Source organism: Polyodon spathula, chromosome 22 (assembly GCF_017654505.1).
Source record: "Polyodon spathula isolate WHYD16114869_AA chromosome 22, ASM1765450v1, whole genome shotgun sequence".
Lineage (NCBI taxonomy): Eukaryota > Metazoa > Chordata > Actinopteri > Acipenseriformes > Polyodontidae > Polyodon > Polyodon spathula.
Genome location: NC_054555.1, coordinates 7,722,828 through 7,741,570, shown reverse-complemented (window position 1 = coordinate 7,741,570; position 18,743 = coordinate 7,722,828). Strand labels below are relative to the sequence as shown.

The 18,743-nt window shown below is 39.4% G+C and overlaps 1 protein-coding gene across 1 annotated transcript; it reads right to left on the bottom strand.

Moving 5' to 3' along the window:
• Positions 1-1,011: 1,011 nt before the first annotated feature.
• LOC121297222 (nucleophosmin-like) lies at positions 1,012-9,262 on the bottom strand. The gene is made up of 11 exons (XM_041223373.1): positions 9,041-9,262; positions 7,899-7,978; positions 7,511-7,630; positions 6,904-6,997; positions 6,570-6,679; positions 6,058-6,101; positions 5,865-5,928; positions 5,584-5,673; positions 5,083-5,190; positions 1,506-1,577; positions 1,012-1,332 (listed from the first exon to the last, which is right to left on the bottom strand). The coding sequence occupies exons 1-11, from the start codon at positions 9,102-9,104 to the stop codon at positions 1,282-1,284; spliced, it is 897 nt and encodes a 298-aa protein (XP_041079307.1). The 5' UTR covers positions 9,105-9,262; the 3' UTR covers positions 1,012-1,281.
• Positions 9,263-18,743: the final 9,481 nt, after the last annotated feature.

The following is an 18,743-nucleotide window of genomic DNA, read 5'->3' as shown; positions in this document are numbered from 1 at the left end:
GCAGGACTCTGCAGCTGTATCCCTAGCCCAGTAAATCACAGGCTGTTTGGGCGCTTGCCGGACAGGCAAAGAAACACGTTCCTGCCAACCCCATTCACAGCTCCAGCACTGGCTCGAAGACGACCAAGGTCATGCAAGCCCATTCGGACAAAAGATATTAACTTTTAGACTGCCATCTTCCTAGTACAGGCTTGTCATGTAGGATAGGATTTACAAAACATTCTCCAACAGCTCAAAAGTAGTTTCCAGAAGTTACTGAATTTTTTGCATTTTACTTTACATTCCATTAATATCACACAATTGATAAATGTAGATTGTAGTTATTTTAATTATATTGCTTTAGGTCTGCTTAAGAATCAGATTGTTTGCTACTTACACTTAAATGCATTCTGCTACAATCTGCATATTTTAAAATAGTGTCATGAAAATCAGGGAGCATACTCCCACTTCTACCAGCATGTTTTACTCATTCTGGTTTCCATCCCAACAAATTATATTTCAGTATTGGATTTTGGCCACCAATTACCATTTAATTTTACATGCATTTGAAATTAACATCGCAACTGATTTTTTGTAACTTCACAACACTAAATTTTACTTGTGGGATCTTGTTATATACGAGCAGCAAGCGTTTGATTAAATGTTTCACTTTAAGAGTCACAAGATTAGTGATGGATTAAGTTATCATGAGGAGTTAATCACTTGCAATTTGATGCATTTATTGTGCTAAAGTTTTAAAAATTTAAATCATATGTTGGCTTCTTTGCAACATTATGGTTAGACCGTACTACATTACTCACTTATACAAGTTTTAAACCAAAACATGGTGAAACCTAACCCAAAGCACAATGTTTCATTAGATGGAAATTAACAAAATTGATCCATGACAGAACTGGCGTATCACCAAGCCATGGAGACTAAGCATTGCAGATTATTGGTAAGGAATGATTTCAGAGAAGTGGAAAACTACTGATAAATACAGCACCCTCAGTGAAATGCATGACACAAGTCTAGTTTTCAATTTTTATTGAAATTTGAGCTTTTTTGCAAAGTAACCCAATGGTTTGGCTACCTTAGACTGTGCTCCCTTTCAAAAAGAGCACACATCATTCGTATCAATTAAAACTGTGCAAAAGGCAGGATAGAAATTCTACCACAGGCATCCAGACTTCAACCTACAGCCTTGGCATGGATTGAGATATAGAAAGGATTCAGACCAGGACAGGAGCAAAAAACCTCCAAGAAATACAACAGAAATAAAAAAGGAGGCTAAAATGCAGATTATTTTTTCTCCACAAGTGTCTGTCTCCATTTCCAAAGATCCTGAATTGTCTGGAAAAAAGAGAGAAAAAAAAGGTTAAGTCTACAATCCCCAACAGGAAAAGCTGCCATCTATGGGGGTTGGGGGGGCAGCAGACAGACATTTAGAATTGAGTTTATCCAGTACAAAGTGGGAACACATATGCACAGCAAACTGGTTACTGAAAAGGAACACACACATTTACCTTCTGGTCCTCCACTTTGAAGCAGTTCTTCACAAAGTTTTCAAATTTGGTTTCAGCTTTTGGAAGGCTACCCTAAAATAAAGAAGGCAATTTTACAACCAAACTATAACCAGCTCCACAACTGGCCTGTTCTGCAGTTTCATCCCACGAGTCCAACAGTAGTCCAACGGGTAAAGCGAAACCACAGGTTCAATATGCAAGGCATTTCCAAAAGGGTCTTACGAGAGAAAATCCAATCGGGATAGACCTCTAATTATTGGGTTGGGTAAACTGTGCCTGGTGCAGTTTGGCTAGTGTCTGGTTTCAGAAAGAGCTTCAGAATCTCCCACCAGCATTTTCACATTTGCAGCTTACAACGCAACAGGGTGGAAAACAAACTCCTATGATACAATTCCAGAGATGCCAACATTTGAAAATGGAAATCCTAGCACCTGGTGAGCGAAGCATCAAGAAAACCCTAGCAAACCCTAACCACGCCCGCTTCACGCACTTAAGGAGAAAATCAATCGATATCCAACAATATAATGCTTAGACAGAAATGTAACTCTGAGTTAATTATTTAATTGTCATAAAAACAGGTTTTATTAAAATCATAGTTTTATGTCTGTGCCCCAGTAAGACCTCTTTCTTGACCATGACTCAAATTACAGCTTTTCAAAAAACAGTAGACAAGGAGATTCAGCATACATTTCACAGTACAGAGTATTTATTGTTTATGTACAAGTATATGCATTAGCATCTCTGAACCAATAAATACATTTCTTACTACTGCGCATATATACATCACAAATGTACCCAATACTATAACTTAGTTGAACTAAAATATAGGCATATAAGCTAGTCTTGGCAATTCTCAATCTAGAAACTAAGCAAAAAGGGCATTTAATTTTTTTTTTACCACTACAGATTATTATGCTAAGGATACAAAAATGTAAACTAAAGAACAATATTCAGTGTCTGTGATGGCCGGTCAAGGTTATGAGAGTGGCACTCTTGCACTTAATCAGTACAGACTTATTTTCTTCACTGAAGTAAGGTATTACAACTGGGTACAACAGAGTCTCGCTGTCACTACTGCCGTCGGTTGCAATGGCAAAAAAATTACTTTTCAAAACGGAGGCCTGTTCAGTAGCTGAAAGACTGAAGACATGAAGCTGAAGACACTATGTAACACAATTTTTGTTCCTGGGTAGTAAGTGTTATTTCCTAATTGCTTATGCCTCAAAAGTATAGAAAATGGCTATTACTCCCCACAAACTTTGCTTTTGTGACCAGGACAGTGATTTTGAAATTTACCCATTTCCAATGAGAAAACAGGCAAATGTGTCTTTTCGTTCACACAGTCAGAAAAAAAACATACGAATCCAAATTAACATGTATTTATACTAAAGTAATACAAAAATGACTACAAAAGATTTAGAAGAGAGTAGTTTGAGATTTACGATTATACTGTAAATCACTTTCATGAATCAGCCCCCAAATGTAGTCTCCCATCATGTTCTCGTTATACTGTCCTTGGCAGCGGTGTTCAAAGTCCAGTATATCCTGGTGGAAGCGCTCGCCTTGCTCCTCCGAGTACACTCCCATGTTCTCCTTGAATTTATCAAGATGAGCATCAAGGATATGGACTTTGAGGGACATCCTACAGCCCATTGTGCCGTAGTTCTTCACCAGAGTCTCAACCAGCTCCACATAGTTTTCGGCCTTGTGATTGCCCAGGAAGCCCCGAACCACTGTGACAAAGCTGTTCCAAGCCGCTTTCTCCTTACTAGTGAGCTTCTTGGGGAATTCATTGCACTGCAGGATCTTCTTTATCTGTGGTCCGAAGACGACACCGGCTTTGACCTTTGCCTCAGACAGCTTAGGGAAGAAGTCTTGAAGGTACTTGAAGGCTGCTGACTCCTTATCTAGAGCTCTGACAAATTGTTTCATAAGGCCCAATTTGATGTGCAGTAGTGGCATCAGCACCTTCCGGGGGTCCAACAGTGGCTCCCACTTGACGTTGTTCCTCCCCACAGAGACCTCTGTCCCGCCTGTGGTAGTGCGCCTTGCTGTCCCTGCTGTCCCAAAGGCAAAGATAGCAGGGAAACTTGGTAAAACTGCCTTGGAGACCCATCAGGAATGCCACCATTTTGAAGTCTCCTATGACCTCCCAGCCGTACTCATCATACTTCAAGGCGTCCAGCAAGGTCTTGATGCTGTTGTAATCCTCCGAGGTGCACCGAGTGAGCCAGGGGAAGAGACGGGTACTTGTTGCCATTATGGAGCAGCACGGCTTTGAGGCTCCTGCATGAGCTGTCAATGAAGAGGCGCCACTCATTCTGGTTACAGGCGATTCCGATTGCCTCTAACAGACTGGTCACATTGTGGCAGAAGCAGAGCCCATCTTGACGGGTGAAGAAGCTGAGAAAAGGTTGGTGACGCTTCCTCCGATCTGCGACATGCACACTTTCATCCAACACGTTCCACTGCTTGAGCCTAGACATCAAAAGCTCAGCACTAGACTTGGCGAGACCAAGATCTCTAATCAAGTCGTTGAGCTCTTTTTGGTTGGGGTAGTATGGGTTTCTCTCCTCAGCTCCACCTCTGAAATTGTCACCTGGATCTACATCTTCCTCGCTCTCGGACTTGCTGCTCTCTTCTAAAGACGGCTACTCTCTCTCCGGAGGAGTGGGTACGGGAAGCTCATGGCAGTGTGGCACCGGGGCGATGGATGAAGAAAGGTCCGGATACGTGATAACAGGTGCATTCTTGCCAGTCCAACGTTTGGAAGGGTCCACCATGCAGAAGTAGCAGTTGCTTGAGTGATCAGTGGGTTCCCACCAAATTCTTGAGATAGCGAACTTCATGGCTCTCTTTTCCCCTCTGTACCATCCTACAAAAATACATTTATTTCATCCATGACTAATGTGCAAGATTGTCACAACATTTCATATGATATTTTTAATAACATTGAAAATTGTAAAACATTAATTAAAAACTTTTACAATTTTAAAAATCTAACAAATTGTATAACATAAAATTCCAAGCAACAAATGTCCATCTTACCTTCCAGAGTTTTTGTGCAGTGCTCGCAGGTGAAATGAGGTGCCCAGGGTTTGTCTTGATCCCCGACAGGCATGCCGAAATATGCCTTGTAGGCCTCACACATCTTAGCAGATGCTTCCACGGAGTACTTTTTCGCACATCTTGATAAATTGGCCGCAGACATAGCAAAATGCGTCTGCTAGATGCTTGCAGCCTCTTGATGCCATCTCAGAAAAATGCAGATGACATGTATCCACTTAGGCAGCTGGAACTAAACTGAACTGGTGGGCTTAAGGTCCCTGTATTTATACTACCATTTATATTACTGGAAAGTTCTAGAAGTTACTCCAAGTTTACTCAGCACTGAATCTATCTGGAATGTTCTGGAAAATAGGTAAATTTCAAAATATCACTGTCCTGGTCACAAAAGCAATGTTTGTGGGGAATAATAGCCATTTTCTATACTTTTGAGGCATACACAATTAGGAAATAACACTTACTACCCAGGAACCAAAAGATCAGTAACTGCAGAAATTTTTTTACAACTCACCTTAAAAGTAGACTGCATCTTCTCCTTAATATCTGATACACTCATGGGAGCTTTTGGAGACTTTGGGCTCTTGGGCTTCGGGCCTTGCTTTCCTTTGCCATCTGGTGTCTGAGGGAGGGGAAAAAAAATAAATATGACTGTTGCACCCTAAATTGACACTTAGGACCTTGTCGACAGGCTAACCAATTGTCTGTTAGGCAATGGTTTAAAATTTCACTTTTGCCCAGCGGACAGACAATTCAACAAATCTGCAATGCCTCCCAACCACCCCATGGCTCTATATAGCAGTCCATCATGGAACAGCTGTTAATTTCCACCTCATGCATTACCTGGCTTAAGATAGTGGGTGTTCACTTTGCAGTGCCAAGGACAAAATAAGCAACACAACTTTGTTAATGAATGACACAAAGCTCTGGTTGGCAGTACAAACTTTGCCTGTTCAGAGTGTGTAATGCATTTCAAATCAGTACCCAGGAACACTGGAGTATTACAAGGCCGTACCTTAGGTTCTTGTTTTTGTGCTGGTGTTGAAGGTTTGGACAGTTTGCCATTCTCTTTGGAAGCTCCCTTTGTTGGGGTTTTCTGTGGGGGCTGTTGAAAAACAAAGCTTAAGAGATACTCAGAAATTTGCTGGAAATGGGTGGGAATTCAAAATAGGAAAGGTGCAAGCCACATGTTAAGACTTGTGTGATTTACAGGGATGAATTAATAAAACCACGTTCACTGTACTAAACTGAAAACATTCATCCCTAGGAACATTGTGGGGGTACAGTAAATACTACCTTAGTCTTAACTGGAGTCTCCTCCTCCTCCTCCTCTTCGTCATCATCATCATCATCATCATCCCTGCAGAGAATGAGCCATAGACATTAGTTCGATGCCACCACTGCTACACTATATCCAAGTTAAATAACTTGTTTCAGAAGCACATTAAGTGAACAAAAGGTAAAGAATGATAAAGGTCCCAAAACTCACTCCTCTTCGTCGTCATCCTCCTCATCCTCCATTTTCATTTTTTTCTGAAAAATAACACCCAATAGTATATTTCCAATGAGTTTACCAATAGGGCTAGCCAAGTAACACATTTGCAAGACACTTTCACAACGTGTCATCTGAAACATGGCAAAATGGTTAAGTGCCAGTCACATAACTTCAAAACAGTCAGTCCGGATTGAACTTGTACACCAAGCTAAAGCATGTGCAAATCATTTGCATGGACAGCTTCAGCCAAAAAATGTGGCAGCAGAGCAGGTTCCTTCCTTCCCCCCTCCCCTTCTAGTTTTACTCCACCACCTGCAACAATCATTGAATATAGCTGTGTAGTAAATTAGACATTCAAGTTACATTCATATTGGATGGTCATTAAATATTAAGCCTGAAGGGTTTATATTACCCTGCAATGTTATAGGAGGTGTCGAGAGCAAGAGCTGTGAAATTCACTGCTACAAGATTGCTGGAAGGCACTCAGAAGCCAACTTGCAGTTCACCTGAATCGTTTTAGTTGCCTGGAAGTTTGCTGGCCTCTTATTCGCGGTCTTGTAGTCCATCTCCTCATCATCATCGTCATCATCATCAGAGGACATGTCATTATCTAGAGCTGTAGAGAAACATTGTTTTCAGTTATACAACAGTCTAGACACTGCTACACAGATTAAATATAATAGTATGATACTGTATGGATGGTAGCAAATCACATACTGCACCTTACAGATTCAACTTGTGCTGTGCAATTAAATATAAATCATGTTTTGTCAGCTGTAGTTAATCTCCTTGCCCACAGCTTGGACTTGCAATATAAAGAAACGGGATGGCATGGCTCACCAACAAGGTGCTGGCCGCTGATGTGGACAGGACCCGCGCCTTTCTTCAATCTGAACACAACCGGGGGTGTGATCTCGAAGCCACCAAGAGACACCTGCAAAAGCAAAGACACCAGGGAGCTCAGCACAGCCAGCTCAACATGCAACAACCTGTTTTCAAACAGCCTAAACCACAGTACAAAATGCAAATTGAGAAGGGGGAAGGGGGCTACAGTGTCTTACACAGACACACTACAAAGTGCAAGTTTACTAGAACCCAGTGGTTCTGTTTTGCATATGAAATGAATCCACTAACTGGATCTTGATAAATTGTCCATAGGCAAAATGGTGATTGTCTAACGTAATTGACTTTAATAGGCCACAGATACAATTTAAAATTGCAAGAGAAAACAAATACTTGGCCACAAATGTTAAGACGCACGAGATTAGAGGTTGTTAGATGCCCAATTGAAGTAAAGTGGTTTCACATTCATAGGACTGCCTGTTTCTAAACCAGACTACTGACTGAATTAATCCTCACAAGCTGAGGTTTTCAAAAAGGATACAAAATGACAAATCTGGAGCGGTTCTATTAGATTTCCACATTACTGTGTGTGGGCATCACTTACTGTGGGATGGATGGATGGTTTCAGTGCTGCCAGCATAGCTTTGATCTGTTCACCTTCTGCATTCAACCCCTCCACCTCAACCACATGCAGCTCATCTTTCGTGCTTCCATCCACGCATACCTGTCAGGGAAGAACGCTCATCAGCTGGGGCTTTTATGATAAACACTTCAAAAATCAAAGTCAAAGTACCTGACCGCTCATCCCAGCTGATGACACTGCACCAAAGGGATGAGGATGTATTGGAAGGGGCTTTGCAGGCCAAATTGTCTCTAGCCCTAATGACACACATTACCACACCAATTGGTCAGACTAATCACTTTATATCGATGGGAAGAGATGCCTTCAGGAGAAATGTCCAACATCTGCAAATGCACGTCAATTAACTCACCGTTCGAAGGGATAGCTGGTGTTCGCTTCCGTTTTCATCTGGGTTAAATTTAACTTCTTTTCCAGCCTTCAGTTCACAGGCTAAAGGGCAGATAAAATTAATTACTTTTTTGGAAAACTTCATCCTTTGGGTCTTAAACTGCAAGTTACCAGTTAACATAAATCAACCAAGATCTCGGCATGCCCACAACTAATTTCAGTATGTTAACCTACACATGGCCGCGGCTACAGCATAGCAGTATGTTACAAACAGAATAAGGAGAACTCCCACGGGTACCTAGTAACCATTGAATTGATACACCCCGGTGAGGCCGAAAAAAATGGTGGTGGGGGGGAATTTTAGTTAGCCAGAAACACGTGGACAATAACGCACAAGACACATACAAGCTTAACATTTCAGGGTATGTACCATTACAGCAGAATTAACAAGCAACCTTGCCATATCTGGTAGCTGTCTTACATAAAAATGCAGTCTCAACCTTGGCTGTACTACCATCATCCCGAAAACACCATTGACGAAGATTCAGGTTTTAACTACAGATGCACCAAGTTCCTGTGAATCTGGCATGGTTCCTAATCTCAAATCAAAACGTACTAGCTGAAGAAAACAGTTACATTGGATAGATTTCTATTAGCAACTGACTGCAGATTTCTCATTTCAACTAGAAGCCTCCTGCTCCCTACAGCAAGCTGTGATTTATCCGATAACGCACATCAATCAACCAGGAGATTTGCAATTGAAGCATGTTCACAACTAACGCTGAACACGCGCACAGGCCGCCATCATCCTACTATAGTATATAACGTGTTGAACACATGAGGAAAATTGACAAAGAACACATAAGACTACAGCAAAACGAGTAAATATTACAAGTAACACTTTCTTTAACACCTTTTCACCAAACTACATATTTTGCAAAGGTTTGCACTGGTGGACCACGTGGGGTTTGTAAGGGCAATTATACTACAATATACTGGTAAACTGTTTCGCTCTTTAAATATTCCGCAAACATCACCTTTGCCACACCGTTAATTTACTATATTAATAAACAGCACGGTAAATACAAAAGGCAATTTAACCCGTTTATTTTCCCGTTTCTCCTAAACAACGGTGCCCTAGGTCCCTTAGTGTAGGTTTCGTACCGAATAAGTAGTTCTGTGGCCGAATTGGCCCCATGTCGATTTCAGATGCCATGCTGTCTTCCATGCCGAGTTATGTTTCGCGCTTCCTGGGTGAGGATATTTGCGTCTACTTTGGTCTGTTCTGATATAACTTCACAAGCAGGCCTAACTCTCTTTTATTCAGAGCAGAGCAGGGTGACTTCAGCGGTCGGACACAACGTTTTAAGATTTGCTCCGCCCCTGCTGCTTGAAGTCTCGCGAGGAATTAGGATGTCTTTGACGCTTCCAAAATGACCGTATTACCAGAAATTGAAGCGCATTCTTGAGCCTGCAATAGGGCTACACCCGGTGCCAGACTCTTGGACGGGACGGGACGGGACGAGTCATCTGACAGTAGGTTAGTGTTGTTAAGGTGATGCGATTGCCCTGCTGGCGGATGGTTAAAATTCATTATTTTTTAAAAAAATGACATGAGATATTAATTTGTTGTGTGTTCATAGAGGTGTTTTTTTGCTTATGAGTTGTATTGAATGCATTGTACTGTTGGCTAACTTTTGAGGTAGAAGTGTTATATATATTTACAATATATATTATATATATAATATATATATATATATATATATATATATATATATATATATATATATATATATATATATATATCGAGGGAACTCTTTCTACATGAGATATATTTTATGTTGATTGTTATTATTAGAAAATACGTTAAGATTAAGACAGGTCGTATTCTGTCCTACATAATATATGTAGTTTATATATATTAATCCTCATTATTATTATTATTATTATTATTATTATTATTATTATTATTATTATTATTATTAGAAAACACCTTTTGTGGATTTTAAATTTGGGGGCTCTTCACAACAATGATAACGAAGTTAAAAGAATATTGCTTCAATTTTCTTATAATGTTGACCAGTATATTATTATTAATTATTATTATAATAATAATAATAATAATAATAATAATAATAATAATAATAATAAAGTGAACCAGTACTTGCATTAATTCTTATGTTAACATTACAGAATCACCAGACATTTAAAGTTTAAAGAGTGACAGTTTACACACGCAGTTGAAGAGCACAATGTAATAAGTAAAATGTGAAAGTCAGAATTTCTTTTAATGTCGTTATTATTTTATTGAATTTAAGATACAACATTACATATCATAAAAATGAATACACAAGTCTAGTGTTTTCTGCAGTGTGGTAGTGTTCTTTTTTGCCCAAACCAAAGAGCCACAAAAAATAGACATAGAACAAAGCTGTTGGTTCTCATCACCTAGACTCTGCAAAAGGTATAAGAAGGAAAATAACTGAGCACATGTAAGCATTGGAACTGATAGACTTGTGTGTGTGTGAGTGTAAGTGTGTGTAATTATGAAAAAGGGCTTGTAAATAGTCATGTGCTACATTTGATACAAATAGTGATTGAGAAAGTGTTTTATTGGAGATTCCTCATTCTAAAGACACCAGCTCATTTGTTTAAAATGAACACAAGCTCCCCCTTCTGTAGAGGCGTCATCATGCTGAAGACCGGGCTGTCCAACGTCGAGTGGAAAGAGCGTCTCCATGGGTACGCCAGGGGAACCTTCACTTTCGCGTGGGGTCAGTGTCTGAGCAGAGACTCCAGGTTGGCCTTGGAGATTGAGAGGGTTGACCGCTGTCCAATGAGAAGTCGCCCTGCAACCACTGACATTTTCAGTAGAAGACTGGAGTGTAGCTGTGACTATCGTGAAAATCCACTAAGTGTCATAAATGCTCCTTTTTTAATTTCCAAGATTAAAAATTAAGTTGTATATAGTTTTATAAAAACAATTTTATTCCTTTTTTTCAGTTGCACCTTCTTTGGACGGATGGCTCCAGCTGCTGCTGGCACAGTGGTGTGAGTGACTGGACAGGTATTGGACATGTGTTTTAGCTCTATGCCATTTTAGACGCTGATGTAACCTGTGCTGTCTCGGATCTGAAGCTGAACTTCCACCAGCTCCTGGAACTCCGCCCTCTACACTGCCCCCCCCCCCCCCCCTTCCCCGTAAAGCAATCTGTGCCTCCTGAGGACACTGAGCATGCTTCTGCACAGGTAGCATGTGTTGTGTGTCTGTGTGTGGTTCAGCTGAGGCTTTATTTTGAAGCACTTTGGGATCCTGCTTTGTGGTAAAAGGCGCAATATAACTGCAAGTTATGTTTAAATGTGTATATGTATGCATATATGCTTTATATGTCATTACATGGCCCTATTGCAAACGGCTTCATGTTCTGTTATTTGAAATCAATGGCTTAATGATTGATTTTAAATCCTGCGTCATGTTTTATATACGGTTTCCCTCGCACTGGGTAATTAAGTAATAGGCAGAAAAAAAAAAACAATTATCTGTATTGCCATTGACTGCATTAAAAAAAAATTAAAATAATGAATTAACAAGGGAATATTGACTTGTTTTTATAGCTGAGTATTCCTAGGCAACCTATGGATTAGTCAGTGTGTGCCTCACAGATGGGAGCAGAACATGCCATTCGACGATCGTTGTTGGGTCGAGCGTGTGATGTTTGTGAAGAAGGGAGACCTGGTGCCCAAACTGAACAACTGGTGGTATCGTCCTCCACCTCCCAACATGGCATGTTCGCAGGTGACGCTGACACCCACAGGATACTTCCACAAGCATCTGTTCCTGTGGATGCCGAGGAAGATGTGGCTGGTCGACTTTATTTTGAGTTGTGTTTTTATGTAATACATGTACACATCTACAGCCATTCGAAATATACGGGTATATTACATCAAACACAATCAAATTGTTACTGGAGTCAAACTCTCACAAATTGTTAATGGTGCCTGGCCGCATTCGCGCTACACTCTCCATCCCATTTGCTAACCCTAGTTTGCCAGCGAATGGCCTTTTTCTTTTCCCCTACACTTTAGATACATCTTTGGGTGTCTTATTTCCCCTTTCATTAGCCCATTTAAAAAGCAAGCGTGACCGGTTTAATTCTATTTTACTGTTTGTATATTTTTTTTACATTGATGTTTAATTACACAATTGTGTAAATACATTGACGTCAGCCGTGTGTAGTTATGTGACCTTTTTCAGTTGTAGTCGATTTGGACTGGCTGTATTGGACTGTATTTTATTTATTTATTTATTTATTTTTTTAATGTATGTATGCCAGGCACTTGTATGGTTATTTATTGCCTTGTGTGACCTATTTAATTGTATTTCAATCACTCCACTGTGTTTGGTTGTTCTAAGGGCGTCGTGGCTGCGGTGTATGTTGATGTGCCAGGGAGTCTGCGGTGTGGTTGATCCCTGGAGCCAGCATTACACTTCAGCCACGTGGCTAACAGGAAAACAGCTGGTGTAGTTTGATTTTATAAAAATTTCATTCAATCAAAATAGCTGAGTGTGTTTGTTTATTTTACCCTATACCAAAGTCACTGTTATGGTTATTTATTGCATTGTGACAGTTTTTCAATTGTGTTTTTATGCTATTCACAGTTTTTTTTTTTTTCCATGTTACAAAATTTAAAGTATATAAACATTAGCAAAATGGTTTTGTGTTTTTTGTTTTTTTTAATGTCATGTAATAAGGACATTTAAAAGTGAAAATGAATGTAATTTCCTGGAGACGGTACATTTATTGCATTGTTACAGTAACATTTTATTAACAGTAAATATGTATTCAAAAATTAAAACGGTAGAAACAAATAACTATTAATGAAAGAACAAGTGATACAAATTATATTTAACACATTTTACAACCTTTAGTTAAATACAAACCTAATTCAACATAAACATTGTAGTAAAGTATGTATGTACACATATCACAAGGGTATAGGATAGGTATATCCCTTTGTGATATTACAAATGAGAAAAACAAGAATGGAACAAACAGACGATTACCATAGAAATTATTTTTTTTAACTCATTGACAGACAGGAGAAAAAACGTTGGTCCCGCCTCCTTCTTTTGCCCCAACTTCCTTCCTCTTTCCTCCTTCTCTTTTGCCCCCTTGTTCCAAACTGCACTGAAAGGAATATTTGTTTAATGTATGTTATACGATTTGTTGAAGTGAGGTGGGGTTACAGGGAACATGTTATGCATCTTGAAGGATTTAATGAACCAGTCAAGCTACAAGGCTAGATCCACACCTGTTAATCACTAATTGATTGATTGTGTTAACTGTTAAATAAAACCACAATCCTACATGTTATAGTCTACTTTTTCTGTGTGTGTTTTGTGTAATGGGAAGGGGGCAAGTAGATTTATATTTATTAGATTTAAGAAGTATATTTTTCTAGCATTTTGTCCGTTGGTCAAAAATTACAGACCCCTAAGTGATTAATTATCTGGAAACAGCAGATTCAGTTTCATAATAAGAGTTGTATTCGAATAGTGTATTCTGAGAAAAGCAAGCAAAAAAGCAAAGAACAGGACAGCTGTGGGGACCTCTAATGTAAAGTGGGTAAGGAAATAGGGTTCAAAGACTTGGTTATTATCACTACCTCGATGTGTCAGTGTTGTACAGGACAGAGATGGAAGCAAAACCCCTCTGCTGGTGAAAGAAGATGCAGCAGGGTGTTTAGAATACTGCACTCTTTCTTTGCCAGAGATTCCCTACCAGGACCATCATGAATAATGTACCAATAAGACCATTATCAGAAAGATTTCCATTTGCTCAGACAAACAATCTCTGCAACTGCAAACACCCTTTTAGTTTGGGAAATTAAATGACATTTCTAAATAACAGCAACGCTAGCTTAATTTTAACAAGAGAAATGTTTCAGAGTAGCTTGGTATTATTTGTGATGCTGTTTGGAGGCAGAGGGCTTGGTTATTGATATACTTTGTTGTCTGTAGTGAAGTCCAGAGGATTACCTCTTATGGTGTGGGCTGTGTGGAAACAGGCTGATGTTGCCTGACTGTGATTTTTCCAGGGACCACCTGAGATTTACCCACAGACCACAAAAAGAGAAAGTGAGAAGTTTGGAGAACTTGACAAAAGGGGTGGGGACTCCCAGAATTTGTCAGGGCTTGAAGCCCCGCCCACTTATGGGCAGACTGAAGACTCTTGTTGCTCTTTTCCATCTCTGTCTGCTAAATCAATGGCGACGCAGGGTTTATGATTACTGGGATTAACAATAACAACTAATCTCAATAACCACTGCCTAAAGTACTTCCTGCTTTCAGATATTACTGAGATTATATAAATGACAGATAGTTAAGCAATAGAGGGCAAGGTCAACTACGAAGGTAATGCCTGGTATTCAGGGTTTTATTCCTCTTAGAAAACTGAATCTTTCACTTCAGTTATTGGGTTTCCTTCTGTTTAGTTTTGTCACAGCTAGCCATATTTTCTCAAAGTTCCGCTGTCCTCTCTGCGTGGTAGTTCCCTGGAACTTACTGATCGGTAGATGAGAGTTATATAAGGTTTCTCATTAATATTAGGCCCCTTTAGTCTATGACAGTGTTGACAATTGGGTTCATTATTTTTTTCCCTATCATGAACGAACCCAACTATATAACACAATTGAGACCTACTACACACAAAGGTCTAAAATATACTTTCATCGGCATTTCAGTGACACGACACAATTATTTCTTGTGTGTGTGTGTGTGTATGTGGGCGTGATTAAACTCCCTGCTCACAACCAGCTCCCTATTCATTCAAAAATCTGAAACATAAAACTGCATTTCCCTTGTCCGTACCACAGGGGGCACTGCTGAATTACAGTTATTTCAAAGTAGCAGCAATGTTGTTTCATGGTAATACAGTACAAAGTTTAGCTATATTTGGGTTCAGACAGTATATAATTTATTAATACAGTATTTAAATATAATATTCATACAGATATACAGTATGTTCATGTACAGTGTATGTTTAAAATACATTTCTTGGGTAGAGAAGAAGAAACACACACACACACACGCACACACACATACACACACACACACACACACACACACACACACACACACACACACACACACACACACACACACATGCTTTAATTTCTAGATAGAGAGGGGTGTTGGTACTGTCATCCCTATCTATTAAGACCTCAGCCTCTGAGATCTGTGCAGAGAATGACAATTAGAGAGTTCTATCAAAGAGTATAATATTTGCAGTGGACTTATGACAACTGTCCAATGAGGGCTAACATGAGACCAACACACTAATATCACTTGAGGCCTAAGCCTTATTTGAGCCCAGGTCTCTGGCAGTGGAAAGACATTAATCTGTCCTTCTACCAAGTACTCCTGCCCCATCTCCCTGGCAGCTGTGTGGTGATTTGTCAGCAGCCCCAAAGGGAGCTCTTGATCAGCTATTGAACGATGATGAGAATAATAATCCTCTTAGCTCTTCCCTCTGGACTTGCATGTGGCTTTTAGAACGATATTTAAAGTGCTTATCCTGCTGTGTGCTGCAAAATGGAACATTGTTGTGTGTATGTGCGTGCATTGAGGGGGTGGGGGGTATTGGAATGGATCTGAAAATCATTCCCCTTGTTCCACACAGGTGTTGGTGGAAGACAAGCTGTACATTGTCATTAACAGTCTAATTTAATCTTAATTTATAACTAATCTTTTATTAACTGTTCTTCTCAAACCTACGGCCATCCACATTGCAGCCCCTGAGCTACTCAAAGTCATTACCTTCCGCACTGCAGCTAAGCACTCTAACCACTGCTACTCAAACTCACTACAAAGTGTTGCTGCTGTCCTGTGTTTCTCTCTAAATATCTTTGGGCAGAGGTGGATAATATTGTCATTAAAATTGCAGCTTCAAGAAGTGACCTGTAACCCCCTCAGATATTAAATACTGAGCCGTAAATCTGCATTGCACTAAAAGCAGTGTGTTTCAGCTTTATTACAGATTTGTTCAGAGGTTTTTCTCTCTCTCTCTCTCGGAGATGGAGAGAGAGTGAGAGGGAGCCTATGTGTTCTTTTTTTCCTTCTTATGAACATAATATCAATAAAAGTGCTGTAAAAAGGTTTGAATGCGCTGAGACCAATCGGAGCTATCCTCGGGGTGACAGAACTCACTGGAATGATGTGAATTATACGTGTCATTAAAACTGATTGTGGGCACTCGAGATAACAAATGGAAGGATAATTTCCAAATGGCTGTTAACAGCCCAGGCTTTTAACGACTCCATTACTGTGGAGCAGAGACACTCCATGCCTAGGCGCTTATTTTATTAGCATCTTTTTCTTTTCTTTCATGGAACTAGTAACGCCATGCAGGGTTTGTTTTTCAGCTGCTTGTTTTTTTTTTCTATTTTAAGATGAGGGGTCTAGAAGACATCAAATCACTTTGTCTATCTTTATTTGCATGTCTGTCTCTTCATAGGGCAAGAATGGCAATTTAGTGCCTGTAAAACGTAAGAGAGCGACAGGAACTGAAGCCAGTGTCTGACTGTCCACACAGGGCGTTCTTAAGAAATGTGAAGGACTTCAACAACTAGATCTCCTGTCCCACATCCTCAGCTTTAGCAGCTAGGCCGTTATATTTAATCCTAAAAAAAAAAAAATGTCACAAAGTTCTTTATTTTTAAAGAAAAAAAAACTTTTTTATTTACATATTTATCAAATACAAAGTATAATACATTTATTTATGACAACGCCACAAATTGAGAAGGCTTTAAAACTCTGCACACTTTAAAATTTAAATAAAGTCAAAATGAAATAAAGATTTTCTGTATTTCTTTTATCTTGCTGTCAGACAGCGGTCAAGCTCTTGTCCCAGGACAGTCCAGGATAGAAAAACAGAGGACAATTTTTCCTAACGCTACAGAGGGTGCCAAACAGCTGCCCTGCCCTGATCCACTTGACTGCAATCCCCCAGCCAGGACCAGGCAGACTGGAGAAAGGAAGAGCTTTATAACCAGCAACATTATGAGAAAAGGTCTGGAATTAACAACACTACAGTTTTGTAAGACCTGTATCTTATTTAATTCAAGTTATTATTATTTTAAGTAAAATTTATTTATTTAAAGAGATCCACTGTCGACTAAGAAATGTCTATTCTCTTTTCAATCTGGAGGCAGATTGACGGCATATTCTTGTAGTTACTTGGTGTGGACTTTGCACAGACAGCTGTTTCAAACTGGAAATTAAGGGGTAAAAGCATGGGATCATCCTGATTGCTGACAACATGGGTCTCGGAGACCAGTTCTTTTGAATGAATCTACAGGGAAAACACAAACGAATCAATGCAACATTGTATTGCCACTAAAAAATGCATGAACTGATCATGAATCAACTGAAGTGAAAACAATGGTCTACTTCACTGCATATCCATGTTGACATAAAGATGATTGAAGACATTTTTGGAAATGTATGCTTTATGGTTCTCTTGCGTCTTCGTTTCAGCTGAACGAGAAGCTTACCAACCTTATAACCCTCTGGAACTTCCCTCAGCTTTCACAATACCCTAAAGCTGTTTATTTATTTATTTTTTTATGTGTCCTTAAATCGAAAAGATTTATTTTCAAACTCAAAACCAGCAATACTACATCTAACCATAATGGAGAAGTCCTACTCTAAATCTCATTTGAGCCGCCACCTTATGTCACCATGTATCCATTTCACTGAGGCTGGCAATTTTCTTTTTAAGTATGGCATTGCTTTCATTGTAGCAGCTTTAGGGAGAACTAAATAACTACAAAAAAGGATAAACAGATCCTCATCCTAGTTTTAATATTTGGTACTTCTGTAAAGCTGCTATTATGACAGGGGAGGCGGCATAAATAACATTGAATTGAAGCCTGAGAGGGCTGGGATGTTATAAAGCAGTTTAAGAACAGGAGAGACGAGAGCTTCTGGGAATATTTAAAGTGACTTTTTAGGACGAGTGCTATTGCTCAAAAAGTTTTTTTTTTTTTTTTTTTTTACAAAGCCGCGTCAGGTGCTTTATGCTGACCTGGTCTGTTGTAACTGACTTTCTCATCCCTGTCCTTGTTCCTTGAGCTCTTATAGACATATAATATACAGTATGTGTCAATAGTAACTCAGTAGCCATGCACTAAATGGTAAGAACTCCACACATCCTTTGGTGGCTCTAGCCTTTACCAGGCCTTTACCAAGCAATTCATTGTTTTTATTATCGATTCTAGTTGACAACAAAAAATTGACAACTGAACTGCTGTAGCTAAATGTGCCAACTCACAATGGAAAAGTGACAATTATTTTAAGCAGTTTTAAGATGGTGCCTGTTTTCAGTAAAGCAGCTGCTATAGTAATTGGAATCATTTTGAAAACTCAAGTGTGGACCAGCCGAGGTAAACGACATCCTGAAGAACCTCTGGACTCCGTATCTGTCCAGAAGAAGCAAAATATCTTCAGTTTGTCTTTCACCTCCTCTGGTGATTTCCCAGTATTTGCTAATTCCTTATATTCATCTTCTTTTTTATCGCTGTCTTTATATTCAGCACATCTAACTTCTCGTAAGCATGTTCCATTATGAAAAATTGCTGGGGTACCTCCAGCCTTTTAAGTCTGTGGTGCCCAGATCAAGGAAAGGAAAGGAACGAACATAGCAAGGCTGAGTGTTTACTGAACCCACTGATACAAGCTGATAACTGTCTTAAACTTTAAATACAAATAGTAACAATTTAATAAAAATAGTTAAATAAAAATGTCATCTGAAACTTAAACACATATCAATTCCAATAAATACATAATAATAATAATAATAATAAT